This window comes from Carya illinoinensis, chromosome 2 (assembly GCF_018687715.1).
Source record: "Carya illinoinensis cultivar Pawnee chromosome 2, C.illinoinensisPawnee_v1, whole genome shotgun sequence".
In the NCBI taxonomy this organism is placed as follows: domain Eukaryota; kingdom Viridiplantae; phylum Streptophyta; class Magnoliopsida; order Fagales; family Juglandaceae; genus Carya; species Carya illinoinensis.
In genome coordinates this window covers 36,344,281-36,369,752 of record NC_056753.1, presented here as the reverse complement: position 1 = coordinate 36,369,752, position 25,472 = coordinate 36,344,281, and the positions used below count along the sequence as shown (strand labels likewise).

Genomic DNA, 25,472 nt, shown 5'->3' with positions numbered 1-25,472 from the left:
TAAATAAAAGAATTCAATTAATTTAAAAAAAATAAAATAAAATCATTTAAAAAAAAAAAATTGACGTTGATGCGGGGAATATAATTTTTCATTAATAATATGTCATCTTATGATAGGTTGACTACGTGTCTATAAACAACTTAGGACATATTTGAAAGTAGAGATGATAATTTTAAATTTGAAATAAAAATTTATAATATTATTTTTTAGTATTATTATTATTTTAAAATTAAAAAAAATAAATTAAAATTTTAAAAAATTAAATTATTTATTATATTTTATATAAAAATTTAATAAAATTATAATAATAATACGAGAATTTTAAATTAATTCTCATTTATCAAACGTGCCCTAATAATTACTCAAACTAAAGACTACAACATGTCAACATCCACGGCAAGTGTTACCGGAATTAAAAAACAGAATCCGTTTCAGCCCAAAGCGAACAACAATAGCACACTTCATAAAAGAATAATTTTTTTCGTTCATCCACCAATCCAACCTCTGCCCTTTTTCCCATGCCCTTCCTGCTTCCTCTTCCAACTTTTTCAGCTTCACTTTTTGATTAGCTTCTCTCCTACCGCCACACAACCATCGCTCAAGTTGGCATCCATTCCAACTTTTTGCTTCCTCATCCAACTTTTTCAGCTTTTTGATTAGCTTCTCTCCTACCACCAACAAGGCACACGCTGCCTCAACACCCCCCACCCTACCCTCACACCAGTTGCCTGCCATCGACCGACTTTTGCCTTCTCCATTCAGGACACTTTTTCATTTCATCCAACTTTTTCGACCTTTCCATTTTGACCTTTTGTGCTCAAATATGCCTTTTGGTACACTCATGACACCATGCATCGTTTTTTTTTAATCTCACCACCCGCCACTCTCAAATCCACTTCCATGGCCTTTACCATACCAATTGTTCCACGTGCTATGCCACTCGACAATCTTTCTAGGATCATTAACACTTCTCAACCCTTCGGCATGGTCCCCAACAATCCGTATGAAGGATGGTAACCCTATGATCGCCAATCCTACCTTGGTCACATCCATCAACTCTCTGAGAGAACTCTACCTTGATCTAATCTCCTACACACCAACTCTTCGCACGATCGATTTGCCTTGTCATTCTTTGTCAATCCCTACCACAAGCTGACAATCGAAACCGCTAAAATTGAGATGTACAAATCTACCCACCTTGCACGCTTAAAAACACCAAACGTAGTCACTGTAATCAGCATCTTCGTTGCCTCCAGTTTCTTCCACCATCTCAACCAGTGGAGAAATATTCACATTGACCCTTTGACTTGCTTTAAGAAATCAATCCTTGCTCGAGCTAATCAACCACACTATTGATTCTATTCTGTTTGTTGTTTGTATGTTAAGATTATTTTCCCCACCCATATGCAAGAATGCCCCGTTCCTATTAATTTACAAAAGGACACATGAAACAGAACAAGCATATGGTTGCACATCATTCCTTTTCGAATAATGAAGCTACTTATAATTTCAAAGAAATTATATTTAATTAAGTACCATGATGGGAAAAGAACAATCGCATAAGCATGGTGGAAAAAATTTCTGCCGAAATAAAAGAGCCAACAAATGCCTTTAACTAACATTGCTCAGTATCCATTCTATAAGATCTCGATCACCCATATAATTAAATCAAGAAACAAACAGGTGGAAACTTCTCAATGAAATTAGTAGAAACAAACAACGTTTTGATAAGTAGAGACCCAAAATATTCCTCGCACCACTCTAATGATTCTGCTCCAAAACATATGACATATACTTCGCTCATAAAAAGAAGCTACTGAATAACCAACCCAATCCAGCATCTACACAACCTAAGAGCTGCAGAGGAAAAAGGAGATGCAATTAAGGTCCAGAGTGAGATATTCCAGCTAACAACCAATTAATTGTCAATTATGCTTACATTCAGCATTTACAACAAATGCCCACAAGAAGATCAACAGTAAGTTCACATATAATAATTTGTAAGTCAGTCGGGGCAGTATGTACATAAACAAAAACAAGATTTCTTCTTATCTAAAAAAGATCTCTTATTATCTGAAAACATAAAACCAAAATTGAAAAAGAAACACCAAGGACAAAACAAAAAAGAGAATAAAAGGCAGATAAATGAAGAAAAAGCGTTCATAAGTATTAATAAGTACCTTATATATTGCTGGGGTACATGAAAACCCTAACTCTAGCTCCCTGCAAAAGAACAAAAAACAAAATGTGACTTTCACAGACAACCATTCTACAAACATTAAAATAACAACTATACTATACCATGGATTTTGGTGGGAGATTCGACTTGAACTTAGCACGAACAATGCCGCTGTTACCATGAGGCCTAGCCACCTTACCCCATATGCAGCGATAGTGAGTTCCATTCTTCTTCACCTTGGCCTTGTAGATATAAGCCATACGCTTGCCCGCATACCATGAAACCTCCTCCTTGGTGTTCACCCCCTCAATCTGGATCAATGAAGTGTTCGGGTACTGGTTCGACTTGGACCTGATCCATCATCCCCGTCAAAAGTTTATACACAAAACCAACAGAAGGAATCTCAGACCTTAAACTTTCTAGCCGATAAACTGTATGTGAAAATAATAAAACTATAGGAACAATCTTAAGTCCTCCAATTTCACTATTAGTGCCTCAGGAACTATTAAAAAAAACACCTCAATCCAGAAAAAACAATGTTATTTTTTCCTATAATCCTCGGCATCCAAACAGATGCGGGAAACCAAATGCAAATACTAATACACAAAAAGAAAGCAACTCTGATCTACCTAACACAGCTACACACAACAATAAGATATCCTAAAGGTTTTAGGATTTGGGAACACAAGAAACAAACATCCGAGCTAAGACCCTAGTAATACTCATTTCCTATTGTTTTATCTCAGCAGCCAAACAGAACCTAGGAGAGCCAAAAAAAAATTATTCCCAAAAAAAAAGATTCGATCGGCGGATTATATAGGATAAAATGAAGTCCGATTACCTCTTGTAGCCGAGGACTGTTCCTCTGACGTAGAGCCTGAGAACAAATACAAGATCAAAAACATAAAAACTAGCTAAAATCTATTTGCGTAAAGTTAACAGAAAAAAAAAAAAAAAAGTTCGGAACTAGGGATTTAAGAGAGACAACGGGAAAGGAAAAGATTGCAGACCTCACTCGCTCTCCTTGACGTCCCTTCACCATTTCTATGTGATTAGGAGGCGCTCGCTTCAGATAGTACAAACCGTAGAGGCAAGGTAGAGAGTAGAGACCACTGCCAACAGCCTAAAACCCTATTTTGGTGAAAGTTGCGATCATTCAGGTGCTCATATTTAGGCCGTCGGAAGGGGTGGGTTTTTAACTTTTTGGACCTGAAATAGAGGACGAGAAACATTTTGGGTCTATCAGCTCAAGTCTAGATTGATATTGAGCCGAACTCATAAGCCCAAATCTTTCTTGGGAAACTTATATTTGGAAACCAGGACCAATTTTCTATTTTATAACTCGATCGCCCGTCGGTATTCTTCTGACCGGGGCCCGGTGACCGATATTTTTTTTCAATCATCTTCACACTTTACACACTACATTTATTTTAATTTATTTTTCATTTTTTCTATAATAAATATGTAGTGTGTGGATGATAAATAGAATAATTTAATTAGTTTAATATGAATAAAATAAAATAAAAAATAAAAATAATAAAAAATAATATTTTAATATATAAAATGTGTAGTGTGGGATGATGTGTAGCATTTTTCTTTTTTTTCAAAAATTTGATGTATATTTATTTTTATTTTTTACGTATTTTATTAATAATTGATTGTATTATTTTTTTAATATAAAATAATTATTAAAAAAAAGGAGTGAAAAATGAATGTAGCATAACTCATTTCTTTTACATGTTGAAGTTTGAACACTTTTTTAGTTGGTACAGACTTGCAGTACCATTTCAATCTTGTTTTACCACAGTAAGCAAGCGCGGCCTTCCAAAATTTTCGTTGCGCATATAACGGGACTAGGCACGTTTTTTCCACTCTCTCGTTTCGGGGAAGCCTCTGGCTCCAGACTCCGCCTACGATCCATTCCGAAGATCAGGTTCCGCAGTCAGGTTAGGGGGAGAAGGTAATTTTTGCTAACCCTACAAATCCCGGATTTACCTATTAATCCAGATTCATAAATTTCTTAGATTTACGGACACTTGCATCGTTTCCACAATGTCCTTTGGGCTTTCGATTTGGGTATCTTGTGCAGTTCTCGCTCACATTTGCGTACCTCACAATTGGGTTATTCGTCAAATACTGTTGCTATTATATAGTTAGTTGAATTGGACGCTCTTACTTTCCGTTGATTTATTTCGGCTCTCTTTTCTGTGTGGGATCGATTCGGATGTGATTTTAATACGAATAAGGAAGGTTGATACCCATTTTCATCAAGGATCTGCTTTTGAGGCACAATACTGTAGGTCTTATTCTTAGGCTATATTTATATATTGAGCTCAACTCATTTGAGTTCTTTATAAATAGTTATAAGTTGAGTAGTTGAAGCGAGTTATATAGAGCCTTTCTAAAAGACGAGTTTAAATATGTTTGAATGTTAAGATAAGTTTAGTATTATTTATAAGAAATTGAAAAAGATTCTGAGTTTCATGTATAAAGATGTGTTGAGTTAAAAAAAGTTGTGAATTTCACATGTAAGGAGGTTTTGAGTTGAGATAAGTTTAGTAATTTGAGAGTTGTGTGTTTGGATATTAGACTCAGATTAAAATTAGACCGAATTGAGTTGATTTTAGATGAGTTTTGCAACCAAATAGGGCCTTAATCAAAAAGAATTCCATTTTTTAAAGCCTTTTAACCTTTAATCATATGGACTATTTATCTGATAATGTCACGGAGAACGCCCGTCTGGGTGCAGCCCATAAGCTGTAGATTCAAGACATCACGTGTTCGGTTTTGAGTTAAGAGTTCCCTTGAATTACCAGAGGCATGGTTCAGGCAAATGGAGTCATGTATGTGAGTGAACATTTTTTTTAATAAACATGGATATTTCTGTCGGTCATTTTGAAACCCCAGAAAAATGTCATCTTTGTCACTGCATGAAGCTTAGATAATTGACCCACAATCCTTTGGAAAGGGGAATGGGAGGTTTCCGTAATCAACTTCTCAAGGTGGCATATTAATGTGATGATAAACGAGGAAAATAAACAGCCATGGCAATTCACCGGTTTCTATGGCCATCCGGAACAGTCAAAAAGGAAGGGTAGTTGGGAATTGCTAAAACTTTTGAAACCTCAAGCACCTACACCGTGGCTTAGTGTGGGAGACTACAATGAGATCCTCAACCAGAGAGAGAAGTGGGGGGGTGGAAGACGACCCTATAGGTAGATAGAACAATTTCGGTTGGCTCTTGAAGAATGTGGCCTACAGGATTTAAAATACCATGGGTCAAGATTTACTTGGGCAAACAACAGGTGTGGAAGAAATTTCACCAAGGAGAAGCTTGATCGGGCAATGGCCAATCGAGAGTGGGTCGATAGGTTCCAAGCAGGTTCCTGTAAAGTACTAGCCATGGTACAGTCAGATCATTCCCCTTTATTTGTTGCCACCCTTGGCTCTCACCACGGCAGACACCGGGGACCACAACCATTCCGGTATGAAGCTCTTTGGGAACTAAGAAAAGATAGTATAGATGTCCTAAAGCACTCGTGGAACATGGGATTCTTGAGTGACTCCCAGGATGGTAACATAAGAGCTAAACTGGAGGCATGCCAAATAGGGTATACAGTATGGGACAAACGGATTAAAGCTCAAGAGAAGGGAGGTGTCGACCAGGATTTAAAAGAAATTGGGGCCCTTCAAAACAGCGGCGAGGGAAGACACATCACCCGACTGTCTCATCTACAGAGGAGGGTCGAATCAAGACTGGCAGAACAGGACCTAAAGTGGAAGCAGAGGGCAAAGCAACACTGGTTGCAAAGGGGAGATAAGAACACCCAATATTTCCATAATCAAGCATCGCAAAGGAGGAGGACCAATACCATTAAAGCAGTCACTAACCCCGAAGGCCATACAGTCGTCTCCCAAACCGACATTGGTGAAGCTTTTACAGGTTTCTTCTCTTCTTTGTTTACTACATCTCTCCCTTTTGGTATAAATGACTGTTTGAGACACATGGATCAAAAGATATCCCCGGCCATGAGTGAGGATCTGTCTAGGCCTTTCACGGCTGAAGAAGTAAGAAGTGCAATCTTTCAGATGAAGCCGTTGGGCTCCCCTGGACCAGATGGTTTTCCAGCGCAATTTTATCAGAAAAACTGGGAGGTTGTGGGGGCTGAAATCACTTCGTTTGTACTAAATGTTCTGAATAGAGGTGGTTCCATCAGCGCTGTAAATGATACATATATCTCTCTAATACCGAAAGTACAGAATCCTAAGAGAGTTACAGATTTTCGGCCCATAAGTTTGTGCAATGTTTGTTATAAGTTGGTGACCAAAACTCTAGCAAACAGAATGAAGGGGATACTGCCGAATATCATCTCCGACAATCAAAGTGCTTTTGTACCTGGCCGCCTTATTTCGGATAGCATGTTGGTTGCGTATGAGGTACTACACTCCATGTCGACACGCATGAAGGGAAAAAGAGGTTTCATGGCCCTAAAAATGGATATGAGTAAAGCGTACGATAGGGTAGAGTGGAGTTTTGTGGAGGCTGTCATGACCAAGATGGGCTTCCCTCATAAGTGGGTTTCGCTAGTACAAAAGTGTATCACCTCGGTCACTTACTCCATAATTGTTAATGGGGAACCGCAACAGCAGTTTAAGCCAACCAGGGGCATCAGACAAGGGGACCCGTTGTCTCCCTACATCTTTATAATATGTGCAGAGGCTTTGACTGCTTTGCTGAATAAAGCAGAGGCTGGTGGAATACTCTCAAGTGCGCCGATAGGCAGGGGCCCTACAAAAGTCAGCCACTTGTTCTTTGCCGACGATAGTCTTCTCTTTTGCCAAGCATCTCCAAATGAATTCTCAGAAGTTCTGAACATCCTAAAACACTATGAAAACGCGTCGGGTCAGGTCATTAACAAAGAAAAGTCATCCCTGTTTTTCAGCAAGAATACAAGCCGAGAGACACAATCAAAACTCCTCCAACTTGGGAATATTAGGGCCATTAGCACAATGGAGAAGTATCTCGGGCTGCCTGCCATGATGGGAAGAGGTAAAGTAGCTGCATTCCATGCTCTAATCGACAGAACTTGGACAAGAGTTGTAAACTGGAACACAAAGCAACTCTCATCTGCAGGAAAGGAGATTCTCCTCAAAGCTGTCCTCCAAGCAATCCCTACATATTCTATGAGCATATTCCTCTTACCTCTCTCGATATCGCAAAAACTCAACCAACTACTCAGAAAATTTTGGTGGGGATACAATGAAGACCATTCGAAAATACAATGGGTGCCATGGGACCAACTTAGCTCCTCAAAAGACTTGGGCGGGCTAGGATTCAGAGATTTTAGAAGCTTTAATTTAGCTATCCTAGCAAAACAATGTTGGAAGCTGATACAGAACCCCTCAGCCTTGGTCTCTCGAGTTTTAAAACAGAAATATTTCCAGAAATCTGATATTTTTGGTGCAAAACTCGGCAGTAGCCCGTCCTATGCATGGAGAAGTATCTTCTCGGGGGTGTCCCTTCTACGAGCAGGCTTGGCGTGGCGAGTGGGGAACGGGAAAAGTATTGACATATGGGATGATAGGTGGCTGCCGGGTATGCCTTTTTCCAGCATTGCATCTACCAAGCCAGCCGATTGTGGGTGTACCAAGGTCAGTGATATAATTGATTCTGTCAGGCGCACATGGGTTGATAGTCTATTGGTGGAGATGTTCTCAGATGCAGAATGCCAAGCCATTAGAAGACTCCCTATCAGCATAGGGGGAAGGGACGACAAGAGGGTATGGTTATTCACTCCTAATGGCCAGTATACAGTTAGAAGTGGTTATCATCTCCATAGACAGCAAGTGGATGACTTGGAGGGGGAATCATCATGCAAAAGAGAAGAACCCCAGGTGTGGAAGTCGGTGTGGAAAATGAAAACTGCTCCTGCTGTGAGATCTTTTATCTGGAGAGCATGTAATGAAGCTCTTCCCACTCTGGCCAACCTTAAGAGACGAAAGGTGGTGGTAGACAGCCTATGTCCTATCTGCCATTTGGAACCGGAGACCTCTGGGCACGTGTTGTGGTCGTGTGGGGCAGCGAAAGATGTTTGGGCTGCAAGCATCATCAAGGTGCAGAAGATGTCCACAACCTCAGATCTGTTCCTCAATATTTGGACAGCTCTCACCAAGAGGTTAGTAATGTCTGATCTAGAGGTGGTGGCCAACACCCTGCGCGAAATATGGGATAGAAGAAATGCCTATGTGCACGGTCAGGATTTTGTTTCCCCCAACATGGTGGTGCGAAAAGCAGAGAATACACTGACTTCCTACCAAGACGCCAACAGAGCTCCTCTGGTTTCGGAACGTACATCACCAAGGAGTCAACCTTGGAGGAAGCCAGCAATTGGCACCTACAAGGCAAACTGGGATATTGCTGTTAGCTCGGAGGGGGGAAAGGTGGGGGTGGGAGCTATCGTGCGTGACTGTAGGGGGTGTGTTATGGGCACCCTGCGTGCTAGTAGACCATCACCAGGTGGTGTCTTTGATGCTGAAGCCTTGGGCTTGCTCTTAATGGTGCTATTTTGCAGGGAGATAGGCGTTACTGGTGTGGTGTTCGAGGGAGGTTCCCAGAGGGTTGTCAACAAGCTTCGCCAGAACACTGCCGACTGGAGTACGGGGGGTCTTATCATTGAGGATGTTAGATATTGTCTTGCAAGTCAATGCAATTGGGAAGCTTCACATGTCTTTCGCGAGGCAAACCAAGCAGCCCACATACTTGCCAAGTCTGCATTATTAGTTGAGGAGGATTTGTGTGAAATTGAAGAATGTCCTTCATGTATTCGTTATGTTGTAACCTCTGAACTGATTTAAATTATATCAATGGAATCAGATTCTTATTTCAAAAAAAAAAAAAAATTTTATCTCACTTCAACCGAAGATTTGGCTGCTGTGTCCAGACTCCATAGTCCAGACTGAAATGTCCCAATAGCTTTTGGTTAAAGTTGCACTATGGTACTTGGAAATCATCCACGTATCTTCTAAAGATATGTGTCGTTAACCTATCAAAAATAAAGATTGCGTCGTCAAAGTCGACATGTTAGCATTTGTTCCCTTCTGCCATTTCTGTCCCAGAGATGCGGAGATGATATTTTGACATGGTCTTCTTTAGCAGTTTTATATACACAATAGGTAGGGAGGGTGGGGTGAAGACTACCTTGAAATTGATGTGCATTAAGGTTTTAGATGTAAAATTCTTATGATACAGGAAAATGGGTTTGTGGACACTACTGGAGGGTTGCCTACTACTTGCTAATGCTTTGGCAATATTAAATGAGGACCGCTTCCTGGCACCTAGAGGATGGAGCTTCTCAGAATTCTCAGGGGGCAAGACAAAATCATTGAAGGGGCAGCTTATAGGTCTTATTTATGCAACCCAGTACCTAAGAGTTCCTCTCATATTGCTAAACTTTATCTTCATCGTGGTAAAGTTGGTATCTGGATGATACCACTTTGGGTAGGATTTTGTATTTCTTTAATGATGGTTTGGTTTTGTTATGTTTTAAGTATGACGAGCAAATTTTCACCATTAGCTTACTATTGAAGTGACCAAGATATTCATTTTTTAATGAAAACAGAGTTTCTGTTGATTGTCTAATTCAAATAGGCTAGAAATTATTTTTTGGAAGTTGAGAACTGATATCTCTTAGACAAGCAGACTAGCCTGTAACATATGTTCACGATAATGTTTTTTCCTTTCAAAAAAACGTTAGTGACCAGTAGGGCTTGGATTTTTTCTGCACCATTCTGATTTTCCCGAGTAAGATTATGCTGTTGGAAATGAATCCCTTCAGTGTAATAGCAGTAACCAGTTGGAAAATTATTGTGTAAACCAGCTGCAATATGAGAACCAGCAAGTCTTCTTTTCCTAAAATGTGGATTGGCAACCTGAAATATGGCGTTATCCTACGGTTTTTTATTAAAAAAATTGGAGAGAGAGAGAGAGAGAGAGAGATCTCACTGTGGTAAAAATTGCATATCAAAGAAATGGCCGTGTATGAGTTGTTAATTAATTGGGTCAGATAGATTCCAGTACCAGAAAAATATGACCCGTGAAAACGCTGAGGGAAAGATGACCCTCCCAGTCCCAGTATGTTTTTCATTGGGAACTGAGATTGACTACTGGTGATTACACAGAGTAATACAACCCAGACATATCCTGCATTTCTCTTGAGTGTCCAAAATGTTTGAATGCAGGGAAGTGCCCCAAGAATCCTTTTGAATAAATGAAACCAAGTTGGCAATAGCACCAACACCTGTTGCTTATCTAAAAGGCCCCCGGTTCAGTTTTGGGAAAGAAGCTTGCGATGTGAGCAATTAGGTACTGAAGAGTTTGTTGAGTGGATATGAGTTTGCGTGCATCGTCCCGTCTAAAGCATATTTTGTTTTGCGACACATTTCACTTTCAGTTCATATTCTCTATTTATTTTTCACATCTATATATAAAAACTTCGGGTAAAGCAAAGGCTGCTTATTGAAGGATTATGCTCCTCATCAGAGCAAATGCCGCAGCCCAAAGAAGAGGAAATAATTTTTTTTTCTCCCATTTCTTTTCCATATAGCTGGTAATTGGGTGATGGAAATGAATCAAGGGTGAAGGCTTAAGGGATTCTGCAGTTTAGATAAACAAAGATGCGGATTTAGAATTGGATATGCTAGAGAATCTAATCATCAAAGCTATAAATGTTACAAAGGATTTCTAATAGCGATATATCTTCGCTGCATCCAAGTAACCTAGCATGCAGAGAGGGTAACACAAGCTACAATTCCATAACAACAAAAATACACAATCACACAGCAATACCCGTAGTCCCTCATGCATTAGTTTCATCCCCCTTCTTTTTCAACCCATCACTATTTTCCTCAACAACTACATCGACCTTCTTGTACCCGAAATCGGCAGCATAGACGGGACAGCCAGCCTCGCGCCTACTTACAAGCATTCCCCACAAAAACAGCGCTCCAAAAGTCACCAACGCCCCAAACACCGTTGCCAAAATCAACCCCCTCATCATTGTCAGCACACAACCACTCCTCTTCACCTTCCTCACCCGCTCGCCGCGCTCCTCCTCGTCCTTTACAACATATCCTTGCGGATCCACCGGAAACGAGTGCATCGAATACGGATACTTTCGCACCCTAAATCTCCACGAATATATGCTCGCGCTCTGCGACGAGTTCCCGTTCCGCGAAGCTATGCCCACGCGCACGTCCTCGTCCCCCAGCATTCCAGCCAAATAAACCGCACGCCAAATTATGGGACTGTACGGTCTCCTGTCCCCGGATTTACTCAGCCTAACCTCCAGTCTCTTCGAACTCGCATCGTAATCGATCCAAGACTTGAACTTGTCTCCATTACTTAGCACCAAGTTCAAAGAGGAGTCGAAGTCGTTCAAACTGATTTCTACGTCATCGGCGTGCTGGTCACCTACATTGCCCGTCAATCTGTTTTCTTTGGAGAGCGCGAATGAGCCTCCTTCGACCGTCGACCATTTTGACCATGATTCTCCAGCTACGAAAATGAGAACAATGCCGTCCCCATTACCCTCATCGCTACTGTTACCAGGGGAGATCGAGAAAGAGAACTCCGTAGAGAAAGAGGTCGGCTGTTTTGCATCCAGGAACTTGAAGGGTTCTGTGCGCATGAGAAGCCCCGTGCTCGAGGTTGATGGCCGCGTGAGTTTCACGCAAGGCTGGCCGTCGTCGATGATGATCACCCCGGCGTCGCCGAAGAGGGCAGTTTCGGAATCGAAGTTGGGGCTGTTTGGTAGGGTTCGAGTGAATGAGAGAGAAGAAGAGGGATTTGAAATTAGAAATAGAGCATAGAGAACTGAGAGAGAAAAGGAGAAGATGTTTCTGAAAATGAAAACTCCAGCCATAATTTGCAGAAGAAGATTCTGTCAGTTCAGCGATGCCTGGTCTGATTTCCGACCGTCTTGAGTTTTGAAGCTATCGCAGAAGAATAACCAGATAATGGGTGGGGCGGGCCGAGTTTCAGCCCAATAATGTAAAGACATATGGCCCGAAAGTATTTAAGTAAAAAGACAATTCAAACAAAATTAAGCACCTCATCCAAATGGTTTGCCACAACAAATAGATGCCTGATTGTAACAAGACCAAAAAGTATGGCTGGGGGATATATAGTAATATATTCTTCATGTCCTGTTATGGGACACATGTCCGCATCTAATAGGTTCAGTTTCTGTTGAACTGAATTACTACAACTTGGTCCCTGGTCGGTCAATTTAGTCGAAATTAAGCTGAGAATTTAGGGTGATAATTGGTTAGAGACACAGGTGTATTGCTTCCGTTGCAAGCGGGCGTGTAGTATGTTATATAATGTCGTAAACAGGAATTAAACTCGATAATTAAGAAAGTGGAAGCCGAGTGGCGAGTAGACAAGACCTTGCATCTGCTGCACGCAAGGTGTGGCATACTAGCGAGGCATCTGGGTCCCCCCTTTACAAATTGAAAATCATTTCCAGCAACATATATTTGGAACTATGTGATGATTTTTCAATGCCCTTGGATGGCAAAAGTTATCCATGATTCCAGCAGTGACAATATTTCATCCATGCTTTAACACCTCATGACCTTTTCATACCAGATGTTAGTTAGCCCAAAAATCGAACTAGTTCCACTACGTCCCTACCTGTTGGTCCTCTGATCTCACTCTCAGTCTATGCATTTGGTCGTGGAATTTGCCAGTATTTATGCGCTTTTATTTTCGTTAATGATATTTAACTTTAATTTTTACCTAAAGATGATATTCTTCTAGATGAGAATTATAGGAAAAAAGTGGGAAAAAGAGAATTGCAGTGAAGACAAATCTCGTGACGCAAGTTAAAAATCTGCTTGTGATAATAATTGACTTACGTAATTACTACTGATGTCAAAGACATGGCACAAGCTTTTCAAATGATTATTTGCTTCCCTTTTCCGGGGAAAAGAAGATGTTGTTTCAAGGAATTTTATGACAGTGAAGAAAGCATTTTACTTGTTAGTGCATGCATTCATGCCTATCAGCCTATATTGAACAAACAGGAAAATAGTATTGTAGATCCTATCACTCAACAGATCTTTATCACGCTAGCTACGTCGTCTAACCCCAACTAGTACTGCTACTCCTGCGAGCTGCTGTCCTTTAGCCACCTTAATGCAATATTCACTGCGAACCAGCTGCTGCTTGCTGCCATGCATAGAGTTAGCTAGCTTAAAAGTTCTCATATATCCATGCACTCTATATCTTTCTTTGTATATAAAATATATCGAATCTAGATGATCCTGAATAGTTTTGTTACTTTTGTAGGTGCATCAATATCTTATAGCTTCGGGGATAGTGGTCACAATACTTAATTTGTAGAGCTAATTCTCGTAAGTAATGATTATACATATTGGAGTATTTCAAAACCGATGCCACTGCCACAGCACTAGTATACTACTCCAGGACCATAGCACAGTGCCCTCAACTCTAGAATCGCCACCCAGCCAACGCACTCCGAATATGACACGAACATCACTACTACGTACAAACATGGTAGATGAAACCAAAACATGGGTGGGAAAAAGTTTTGAATTTCTAGAAAACCATGAAGATCTGAATCTTGGGGTGATCTTACAGACATCATCATGGGAGGGGGGGCTTCATTAGCGCTGAGTCTCTGACCATGGCGTGCAGTTGATTCCACAACATCCTCATCATTTCCCTTGAAAAGAAGGTATACATATAGACACGGTAGCTAAGGTGGTCAAATTACGTTATAATTATGGTCATGCTGAGTGCCCTATGTAGATTGTGTTCCAACTTGGGAAAAACACTTGTAGACAGTGCATTTCTTTCCTTTTGACAAATGGAGCACGCACCATAAAATTGGGGATTATTGTACTATACCAACTAATTCCAAACACTTTGGCTGACTCAGCCTTTTTCTAATTGAAAATTGACATCGGGATTCAACAGATATGATCCCCATGCATTGTTAGTCCTGCATATTAATGCCCTTAATTAATGGAAATAATCTACTACGGAAATGTCAAGTTGGCAGTGTATATATATAATTAGGTGGTAAAACTTCTTTCTTTTTGGGTTATAAAGTTCAACTGATCTATCTATGTGTAATGAACTTAAATGTAACCTCGAAACATAAATCTTGATCAGCTTTTGGACGTGATCAGTCAAATCATCCAGACTTGATAATGGGCCCTCTTAAAATGGGTGAAGGAAAAAAAATAAATCACGTCCTCCAGATCTTCCTTAAATGGTTACAAAGTGAGTTTTGACAAAAATGCAGTTTTAGACAAAGAACAGAAATGGGTAGCTAAGAGAAAAGGAACGAGGCGGTTGTTGGTGTTGAATTGGGGTCAGTGGTTTTGTGTTCCCACTTCCCAGGCAAGGGCCATACAATCTTTTGACGAACACGGAAGAGATAATGCCTAAGGTTTCTTTTGGCAGCTTGTGTCCTTTTAAGAACCTCTGTACAAGTCCAATTGTACAGAAAAATTTGGACGAAATTCGAAGAAATTTGTGCGTTCCATGCGGTGTCCAACAATTCTTCAATCCGAGCTTCGGATCCCATCACCTAGCAGAATGTCAACTACGTATAATTCCCATGCATTTAAGGGTGGATTTAGGTGTTGAGAGGTGTTGAAAAGAGTTGTGAATAGTAATAAAAAATAGGTAAAAAGTAATAATAAATTAATAAATAGTAATAAAATATAAGTAAAAAATAAAGAATAATAGTAAAAATAGATGAAAAATAATAATAAAGTAATAAATAGTAGTAAAAAATATTGAGAGTACATTAATTACTCTGAAGTCATGAAGTTTCTTTGTTTGCTTTCTAGGTTTATAAAAAATTCGACACAAGTTTGTATGATCATAGTTTATCTGTAATCTCTGTATAGTTATTGACGTTTAGTGATGTCATTAGACGACCTGTATTGGTTGACGTGTAATATATATTTACGGTTTAAACTCTACTTCGCACATCAAAGGAAACTAAATAGATGCAAAAATTTATGTGGACAGCAATTGGATTAATGACGAAAACGATGCATAAAAAGTTTTGAGCGTTGCATACATAATATATGATTCGCAGGCTTAGCCTCCAATCGTGACCTAAGATCATCAAGACGGAAGGCTAATAATTTCTCATGCTCCAAACCTGGCATATATAACTGCGTACCTAGCCCCTACTGAACCACGAGGATAACTACATCTAAGGTGATTTTGGGTCATACTCAAACAGCCAAAATATACTCATACAGCAGAATATCTAAGGGGGTAATACTAGTACCGTACGTTTCGTTGTTCATTCTGGCCAGAATTTAACCAAGTTAATTTGGTACACTAAAACTTCGGTACGTAAAAGGAGTTCGTCAAATTGTAAGATTTGATCTTACGTATTGAAGGATAATTTATTATGGAGGTCCATTCCATTGCTTGTGTGCATCGTTTCTTATAACGTGAGGGTATCCGTATAGATATTCGATCTTGATCATGAAGAGGTACAAATCCTTGGAAATAAGTAGGAAAGCGAAAGGACAGTACTGTAGAAGGTTGGTGCCATGTGAAAAGAGAGATATCAATATATGGCGTGAGGGATTTAAGAGTGTTAATGGGTTTCATGTGCTAAGACAACTAGAGCAAAGCAGGCATTAAAGGACCTTTTTTTGGGGTCTCATCACATGTACGTACATGATTCCTTTGCCTTTGGGACAGTACTCAATGCCAGGACCAAAGTACTAGGCAAGAAAAGAGATCCTTAATTAACTTGATCTTTCACCACCTTGGATTCTAATTAAAGTCCCTAAAAGAATGTGATCTGGGGTTCTTGACTGAGGGCCACCACAGGTACTACCACTCATGTGATGACTAGGATGATCTGTTCTATTACGTACCTTCCATCCAACTCACTCTTAACTCTTAGCAACTGTTTGGTCAAGCCGAAAATAATGTCAGCAGAACTAAGCTACCTAGGTCTTGGTGGAAACTAGAAAGCAAACGTTTGGTAGTCAATCAATTATTATATATGTTTACATCATTTCTTGGAAAAAAGTTACTTTTCTAAAAGGTGAAATCAAAATGTTGGAAGCTTGTAATTATGATCAAGAAGTTTCCAACAATGAGGTTGATTGACAGGTATGTATCTAGCAATTGATGTCTTTATTACCAGCCACTGTTTTATAATTTGCAATGTTGCTAATAGCTAGCTTCCACTCTGTTGCCGGTAGGGCATCATCATATCGGGAACAGAAGCATATTACATGTTGTGAAAGCCAAAATAAGTGAAATTATATAATAATTTGATCATTAATTAGTATTTTCTTTTCCCATTCAACTAATAAGTTTGAATCTATATATGTAGTTACATAATATAGATTTACCAAAAGATAAAAGTACCCAATAGTCTACACATGACTTGAAGATTAAGTATATACGGTACTTTAACCAAAGTTATTTCTTCAGTACTTGCAGACATATTACTTGGAGAAAGGGAACACTAAATCATAAACTGTGTAAAGATCTATAGAATCAAATGTAAAAGATCTCTAAGTTTCAGCAGAGATAACTTGCTGTTCTTCACCAAACTTTTATTGATGGGGAGATGATTTATAGACTACGGTTTTTCTTGCTGGCCTGCTGTTTAGTTAAAATTAAGGAACACGTAAATAATTATTTGGTTTTATTTTTAACTTAGGATAATGACGGAGAGACAACATTTACGTATATATACATATCTGTATTTAAATAAGTAAAATTAGTGTCTGTGGCAACTTTAAACAACAACTCTTGGAGCTAGCTGACATCTTGGACTCCGGAACGTATCTCGGAGCGGATCTCCGTTTTTTAGGGTTGAGCCATAATCCTCTAAACTCAGATCCATTACATCCATAGCCAGATTATTTTGGGTTTTGAATAATGACTTCCATGATTTCATCCATATATAAGAAAATAAACAATTATGAATGATACTCTATTTGTTGAAAAGAAGATAGTCTTTAGCAAGCTAAGCGATCATGCAAGTAGGCGATTTTTCAAGAATACTTTGGCTTAAGTAAACAAAGAAAAAAGAGTTTCTCAGAGTAAGAAAGCTAGACAAAAGGCTAATTTTGAGCAAAAGGGTTTGAGTTACGGACGACTTACTTGAATTATTGGGGTAAGTTCAATACATGGCAAGCTTTCCTCCACGGAGTTTGGCGTGAGTGAGGAGCTAGCCTGATAAATAGGGGTATTACTCATGCATGACAAGAGGCTGTGGCACAGTGCAGTGCTAAATACTAATTAGAAGCTACCAAAGGAGGAATCCAAAGGGATAGCATGATCCAAAGTTGTGATCAGTGCGCGCGAGCATGGGATCAATGCGATCCCTTTGGATTCCTCCTCTAGTTGCTGTAGAAAACCCATAAACTTCCTTCAACGTCCTCCTCTCTCTCTCTCTCTCTCGCTCTCTCTCGCTCTCTCTCTCTCTCTCTTCCCCCCCCCCCCCCCCCCCTCTCTCTCCCTCTACTGTGTGCGTGTATGTCTTCAGAGGAAAGTGGTTTGCGGGTGCCCTCGATATAAAAGAGACTCGAGAATGCCTAAAATTTCATCTTTATTCTTTTATTTTTGAGAAATATAATCCAGATTTTATAAAATTTCTTAAGATTTACCGAATCATCACAAAATTTTCAAAAGATATTTCCATGCTTGTAGACCCCATGCTCTAACAAGACCAAACGAATGGAAAAGGTTACCAGTAGTGGGTCAGCTATAGTTTCTTAGAATTTCCCAACAAGTTGGGTATACCGATGTATACCAATATTCTTCTTTGTTATTTTCCTTTATTTTAATGAAGACTCGTGGTTCAGTCCATGTTCCTCTCTCGCGTCAGGCTTTTTATGCTTGTTTCATAATGAATACTATTGCAGAATAAAACATAAATATATATAACATAATTTTCTATTATAAGCAATATTTTATACATTTATATTGATCGATCATATGGTCGATACGTACTGATATGATCATATGATTGACTCGAAAATACATACGTTTGAAGATCCGAAGCATGCGAGCTGTCCAGTAGGCTTATAGAGAGAGAGAGAGAGAGGGGGGGGGGGGGGGGGGGTGGGAGGAGGGAGGGAGAGAGAGATGGGAAAGGTGCACTTATAGTGTAATTCTCTTGTGATAAAAAAATGTGATTAATCCGGATTTTATTCCCAATTAATTACGATCCCGAAATATGATCATATGAAGAGTGAACAATGGGGATAAGTACTCATTTTATAACGTCACTAACTTTTACAATATTTCCCAGTTCAACGCAAGGGTTTCACATGTAAAACGCCAGTTCTTTTGTTTTTTTTTTAACTTAAATAAATATTGCGATCGACGACCATGCATTTCTCTTCCCGTTAAGATCAGTACTGGCCTAGCTATAACTGATGCACATGGATAGGCACCAGATAATAATAGGCCGAAAGGGTGCATTAGTCTTACCAACAAGAATATCTTATAGCTGTCCTTTCATCCGAACCAAAACATTCTTGTCGTATAGATAGCTTAAAGGTCTAGATAGCTTAAAGGTCTAGCGTCAAGACAACAAACCCCCGATAAAAAAAAAAGAAAAAAAAAAAAGAGTTAAGGTATAGCTTGCTAGCTGCTAGCGGTTCGTTTAGAATAAAATGAAAACAGTTAAATGCAGCTGATAGCTACGTATTATGCAGAACGGGCTTCTTACTTCGCTAAATACTAGGCTTTTAACATTGTCATGTTAACGCTGTTGGTGCAAGTTTCTGGCTGGGAAAACAATAACAAATATTGGTATATATCATGATGAAAGCTTCGAATCATGACAAAATGCCACTGTACGTGCAAATTCCACTCCAATTAGATCAACATTAATATTAACTTCATCACATGAGAGTTTGCAAAAGAAGAGTACTCGTGCATGTGATCTCTCTCTACAAACTGATCTTTCAGCTAGCTAGCCTTCTAAATCCTGGTTTGTTCCTAACCAGCATGAGTGAGAGGAAACTAGTTTAGTTCCATAGATACAGTTACAGACATTGTCCGCTTAAGTTGCATGAATTACCTCAATTAATTAATCAGCTCTTTGTTACAATATTCTCTTACGGAAGGATAGAATTCAGTAGAGTACTGCTTATCAACAGTACTACCAATGCTAGCTTCCTCGCAATTAAGTACTCATCTCAGCCATTAGTAAGTAAGGCCAATATCAGCGGTTCGTTCATATTATAAGATCGTGATGGGTGATGTTTGATCTTGTCCAAACCATGTGAAACACAAGGGTCCACAATCACAGTACTGAATTTCTTTTTTCTGGTGCTATACAGACCACCCCACCACCATATATTCACTCTCTCACACATATAATGCATAGTGGGGTAATTTGTGGCTGGCTGATCATGCATGCTACTGTCTGATGTAATTTGAAAGTAGGGTTTGGTTCATTCTTGACGACATATATGTTCCTGATTCGTAGGCCAGACACGATTGTTATTTCCTCCCAGGCCTTGTAACCCACCTAGTGGGGCACATGGTCGACCAGCTTGAATGAACCTGCATTAATTTGCTGCTCTTCGTGATATTTCATATCTAGCTTTCATCTTTCATTCGTTCAATTCCGCCTTAAGTGCCAGCTTTCCACCCAGTACAGTTCGTTCTTGTTTAGATTCAATTGAAGGATTGGGATGGAATAGTCATTGTGAATTATTTTCATACATTAGTTCATTCTGTTCATGACCTGATACCCGGGTCATGAAGTGACCACAGGCATGACCTGGGTCATATGTTGCCGAGTTATAATTGTTAATGGCATGGCAGTGATGGCACCCAATTAAAGAAAAAGTTCTATGATTGCCAGGATCCCCAGGCTTTTTTTTTTTTTTTTTTTTTTTTCCTGTCAAAGGCATTCTTTCAACAGTATATGTATATTTATATATATATTTTCCTATTTTCTGCTTTTACTTGAAACTTGAAAGTTCTTATTTTATGTCGATGAGTAGTAGTTATCTTTATCTCTTTGTTTCTTTTCTTCCTTTAATTTCCTCCTTTTTGTGCCTTTTTTTTTATCAGTCATTTAAGATGATCAATGTGTGGTCCTAGAGTGGCTGGCCCCTACTTCTACTCCTTTATTGAATGTTTGGAGTTTTGAGGTTTATAATTGGACCGCAACAGCTTGGATGGCGGCATTAATCTGCCGGCCATGGGGCCAGTACGTGGTTGTGTATTATGTATATCTACCAATTAAGCTAACTAGCAGCTTGATGATCCATTGGCAAGCTGCATGCAGAAACAAATTAAGAATAAAAACAGTGCTATATATATATCGTCATTTCCACGGTACGTTATACGTAGTCTAGAAGTGCTAAAACTGTTTCTCCTGACCATGGCTTAGACCTTACGTACGTTCCTCATTCCTGGTGCTTTGACCATGTCATTTTTCTTTTCAGGTAGTGGTGATTCAAATAATTTATTGATTATTTTTTTTGGGCAGATATTATATTCATAAAAAATAACTTATTGATTAGAAAGAGCTAGCAGTTTGCAATTCATGTACGTACCTTTAGCCGGTGATGTTAAAGCTAGCTAGCGCTATATATACAACCATGCATGTGAAGTTTAGATAATATTGACAATGGATGGTCAGAACTAGCTAGCTAGGATTTTAACCGGACTACGAGATTTGAATTTATAAAGCACGAAAATCCTTCTTCTCTCGTTACGGTACTAATTCCGGCCACTAGGGCTTAATTAGGGTTTCAAAAGGTACGCACAGTACGTACGCCCATGCATTGATTTGATCTAACTACTTACGTACATGATTTGCAATGTCACGTGGAGTGAATTAGCTAGTTATGACTCGGCTCTCTACACTAAAGGACGATTCAATTAGTGCTTAAGGACACCTCCTCATGATACCCCACATCATCGACCTACCCCTATTTTGTTTGACATCAAAAGTCGTCTCCGCTGCTTTCATCGATCGTGTAAGAAGTGGGACATCCATTGTGTGTCTGATATGGAATCAAGGTTTTTGGACCCTCACTGCATGGCCGGTTTAATTCTTCGTCTGTTGATTTTGTTTTTCCTTTTTTAGGACGCTTTTCAGTGCATATATGGCAACACGAATTACGACTTCATAATTTGTAGGTGAAAATATATCTATCTATATCTCATTTTTTCTTGAAATAATTATGTGATACTTATACATTACAAGATTATATATAATATTATTTTTAATAGAACTACCAACTTGTTTAATCTTGTCCTACTGACAATAATTAATTAAAATATATTATTAAAATTTGATTTGGTTACATAATTCAAATGAGATAAGATATTTTGTTAAAAGTTAAATAAAATATTATTGTTATAATATAATTTTTTAATATTAATTTTATTTTAAAATTTAAAAAAATTAAATTTTTTATTATATTTTATGTAAAAATTTAAAAAAATTATAATAATTAAATAAAATAAAATAATTCGATATTTGACATCCAACCCAGGCATTAACGTCGTTGAAATCGAAAGTGTTACATATGGCTGAGACGATAAAGTAATTGCAGTGTTCGGACTTGGGTGGTACTTTGGTTATACTGTTGTGCCAAGAAAAATAAAATTGTAAAAGTATTTAGAGCCAATCTCATGTATACATAGGGAGGGGCCGGGCAAATAAAATATAGTGGGTAGGCGCCAATTAGCTTTTAAGTGGGTGCAATTGCCCATACCGATCGATCATCCGTTTCTACTTCATTCTCATATATAGGCTGACAAACGTCGAAGTTCGCGGTGTTCAGTCATTTTCAGGGGGTCCAAAAGGCATCATTGCAATCTCGATATTGAAATCGTTTCATGATGTCATTAATCTTGTTTGAATGTTTAAATATTATTTAAATATAAATATTTTTTTAATTTTTACATATATATATAATTATTATTTAATTATTATAATTCTTCTAAAATATAAAAGGTTAAATAGTTTAATTTTTTCCAATTTTAAAATAAAAATAATATTAAAAAATAATTTTTTAACTTTAAAATATTTTTATTTAATTTTTTATCTACTTTTCAAAATTTATAAAATATCTTAATTCAAATTATTTTTTTATTATTTATAAATTATTTAATTACTATTTACATATTTATCGTCTTATCTTAATAAGATACAAACCAGTAAGCTACTTGACTTTGAGTAAAAAAATAAATAAATAATTATTATCCGGATATTTTGTATTTTCTTATTTTCGAGAGGGTAATGGATTTATTTGATGGTATAAGAGCATTCACATTGGTATCTAGATATGCATATGCAAAATTAACTCTTTTATATATCCACTTTGTCATTTCAACAAAACTCTCACATTGGCTTATGCATATTTAAAATAAAATAATAATAAAATATTATCATTTTAATATTTTTTTTTTTGCCTAATATTAATTTTTTTACCTTGCAATTTCCATGTACTGGTTTGTACATGCAATCAGTACCCAGTACATAGATAATATCCATTAAAACCGAACCTGTCAATGAAATAATATAGACTATGTGCTGCATCCATACCACCCTTTCATGCATCCAAATTTCCAGCATTCTATATATAATAATTTCTGACTAATATCAACTTCAGATTACATTTGACTAATATCAACTTCAGAATTTACATGTGACTAATTCTATGTATCAAAATCAACTTAATACAAGTTACAAAAAGTTGATTTTTATACAAATTCAGCAACCAACAAATTCAGCATATATGAAATCCAGCAACCAGAAAATAACTGCACGCCCAGCACCCTCCAGCAGCCTCAGCAGCTCCAGCACCCTTCAGCAGCCTCAGCAGCTCCAGCACCCTCCAGCACCCTTCAGCAGCAACAAAAACAACCTTGCCATTGGGTCCTCCAACGGCTCCAGCACCAACAAGCAGCAAGCAATACAACAATATCCCACCCAAAACAAAATTCATCCAACAAAATGTTCCCACCCACCACCAACCACCAACAAAACAATCTCCCCATAAAGAGAGGTACAAAACAGCACATATTACAAAAAACAAGGCCAAAATTCATATTAAGCAAGGTCAACAGTTTACAAAATTCATATTAAGCAAGGTCAATAGTTTACAAAATTCAGATTAAGCAATTATTGCCATTTAGTTTTGTCTCTCTATATATCTATATCTTTGAAACATCTTGATATTCAACATGGAAGAAGCTCAGGAAGTGCAGCTCCACATCATGAGTAAGTGTTCAAGCAGAACCAAAAGACAATGCCATACAAAGAGAATTACTTCCATTAATGCATCATCGATTTTAATCCCTCTCCCTTTCGCTCTGTGTCTCTCTCTATAATGATTCATTATATTCAATCTCAATTTAATGTCAACAATCCCAAAAGAAGAGCAAAAGGTTTCAGGAAAAGCACTAGGCAGGGAGCACAAGCACAACAATGATTCTCACTAATATCTACAGATTATGGCACTGTCTACCATTTAAACAATCTCCAATCGAGAAAAGCACTAAAACAGAGTTCAGAACATGCTTCAAAGTTTTATTTTTTTACAATTTTCTATTTCATTGCCTAGATACACAGACAATTTCATAAACACCAACCTATCGATGGCTCCTAAAATTAGAAACCTCTCATACACAGGGAATCATCACGGTTTCATTGCCTATTTTCTGTTTAAACTCTTTCTAGAAATAATAGTGGGCAAGAACAGAAACCTATCGATGGCTCCTGATCTGAAATGTACAAACCCTAATCTAAAACCAAGAAAAACATGAAATGAAGAAATGGCAACAGCAGAACACAAAAACACTTTCACTAATCTAAAACCCTAACCGAAATCGTGAAGAGAAACAGAAAAATCATACCTGAAATAGAAGAAATTTCAGCAAACCAGCAACCGGGATGATTCACTTCAGTAGTTGCAAGCTCCGTCGACAACCGTCGCCTTAGAGAGGTGCACGGATTCTCTTCTTCCGGTGGGGTTGTTTGGGTCGAGAGAGGGATGGAGATTCGGAGGGGAGAAACCGTGTGGAGAGCTCTGCTTCGAGAGAAATAATCCCTTGGGAGGGTTTCGGGGAGAGAGAGAGAAATAATATCGTTTGGGGAGGGTTTCGGAGAGAGAGAGTGTGGGAGGAGAGAGAAATAACTATTAAAATATAATTTGGAGATAAAATAGTGGATATGGAAAGTTGTAAATCTACTGTTTATAGTTAGCTAAAATTTTGGAAATGAAGAATCCAATGTGGGTCGATTTTATGCTAATATTATGTAAAACTGGCTTTGCATATGTGGATGCATAGGCCAATGTGAATGCCCTAAGGGATGATTGTGCTATTGGGAACCCATTAATTATTTAATCTTACGCTGGAATCAATCGAGGTACGTTACGTTGAAAAAGGGGGAACAAACCCTTACGTGCCTTTTAGCACTTTTATGGGCCAAGGCCATTGAGTTTTTGTTTGGGCTCAAAACCTCCCTAAAACTGCGTTTGGGGTCGAGTTTGATGACTTGCTTTAGACTTGGAGGAGGGAAAAGTCCGAAACAGTCGTTTTTGTATATTTTTTATATATGAAAATAAGCTGATGTGCGGTGGTTAAAGATGAAGCGTTGCATTGCGGGAATAAAACTAAAGTGATGAAATTGTGAAAAGGAGAAGCTATTTAGGCAAGTGGGGATATTATGCTTTCTTTGAATGAAAACCTTAATTTCTATTTTCTCTCCTTGCAGGTGCAGGTAAAGAACCCGTCGTGTTTTTAAACCTTTCTAACACAATCCCAGAGGTCTTTCAAGCATCCCCTCACTCTACTCTTCCAATAGCTGTTTATGTGGGTGACGAAAGCCTCTATTAGGTCTCAAGCAGTGTTTTAATTACTGAAACGTGGCCAATGTTTTAGCTCGCTATCTAGTAACTAAAATCACCACCATTGTTATGGGTGACACTGTGCTTTGCAACAGAAGCAAATAACACAGGCTGGATTTGGTCCTACTATCTCTTAAGAACCTTTATCAGTCTCTGACAATGTGGGGTTTGAAAAAGGAAATCAAAGTTTATGCTGCTTTCTCTTCCGACTGTTTGCTGCACCCATACTCTGCTTCGTACAAAGACAATTTAATTGAGAAAGTTATCAAACCTTTGCTAGAGTTCCCGTAGGGTACCAATTCAACCTACTCAGTCAACCTGTATCCAAAATCCTCTCCTTTGTCCGATCAACTTGAAAGCTTGGTGTCTTATC

At 38.4% G+C, this 25,472-nt stretch overlaps 3 protein-coding genes and 1 long non-coding RNA gene across 4 annotated transcripts; 1 reads left to right on the top strand and 3 right to left on the bottom strand.

The window, feature by feature from the left end:
• Positions 1-1,578: 1,578 nt before the first annotated feature.
• Positions 1,579-3,390, bottom strand: LOC122301459 (60S ribosomal protein L35a-1-like). The gene is made up of 5 exons (XM_043112830.1): positions 3,190-3,390; positions 3,021-3,056; positions 2,302-2,530; positions 2,181-2,223; positions 1,579-1,857 (listed from the first exon to the last, which is right to left on the bottom strand). Exons 1-4 carry the CDS (start codon positions 3,219-3,221, stop codon positions 2,182-2,184), a joined length of 339 nt encoding a protein of 112 aa, XP_042968764.1. The 5' UTR covers positions 3,222-3,390; the 3' UTR covers positions 1,579-1,857; position 2,181.
• A 542-nt stretch (positions 3,391-3,932) lies between these two features.
• LOC122301457 (immediate early response 3-interacting protein 1-like) lies at positions 3,933-9,818 on the top strand. The gene is made up of 2 exons (XM_043112827.1): positions 3,933-4,139; positions 9,429-9,818. The coding sequence occupies exon 2, from the start codon at positions 9,433-9,435 to the stop codon at positions 9,664-9,666; it is 234 nt and encodes a 77-aa protein (XP_042968761.1). The 5' UTR covers positions 3,933-4,139; positions 9,429-9,432; the 3' UTR covers positions 9,667-9,818.
• A 1,216-nt stretch (positions 9,819-11,034) lies between these two features.
• On the bottom strand, positions 11,035-12,099 carry LOC122301928 (lectin-like protein LEC). The gene has a single exon (XM_043113277.1). It carries the CDS (start codon positions 12,097-12,099, stop codon positions 11,035-11,037), a length of 1,065 nt encoding a protein of 354 aa, XP_042969211.1.
• A 10,740-nt stretch (positions 12,100-22,839) lies between these two features.
• On the bottom strand, positions 22,840-24,552 carry LOC122295547. The gene is made up of 2 exons (XR_006238155.1): positions 24,105-24,552; positions 22,840-23,651 (listed from the first exon to the last, which is right to left on the bottom strand). It is a non-coding gene; the product is annotated as an uncharacterized LOC122295547 (long non-coding RNA).
• Positions 24,553-25,472: the final 920 nt, after the last annotated feature.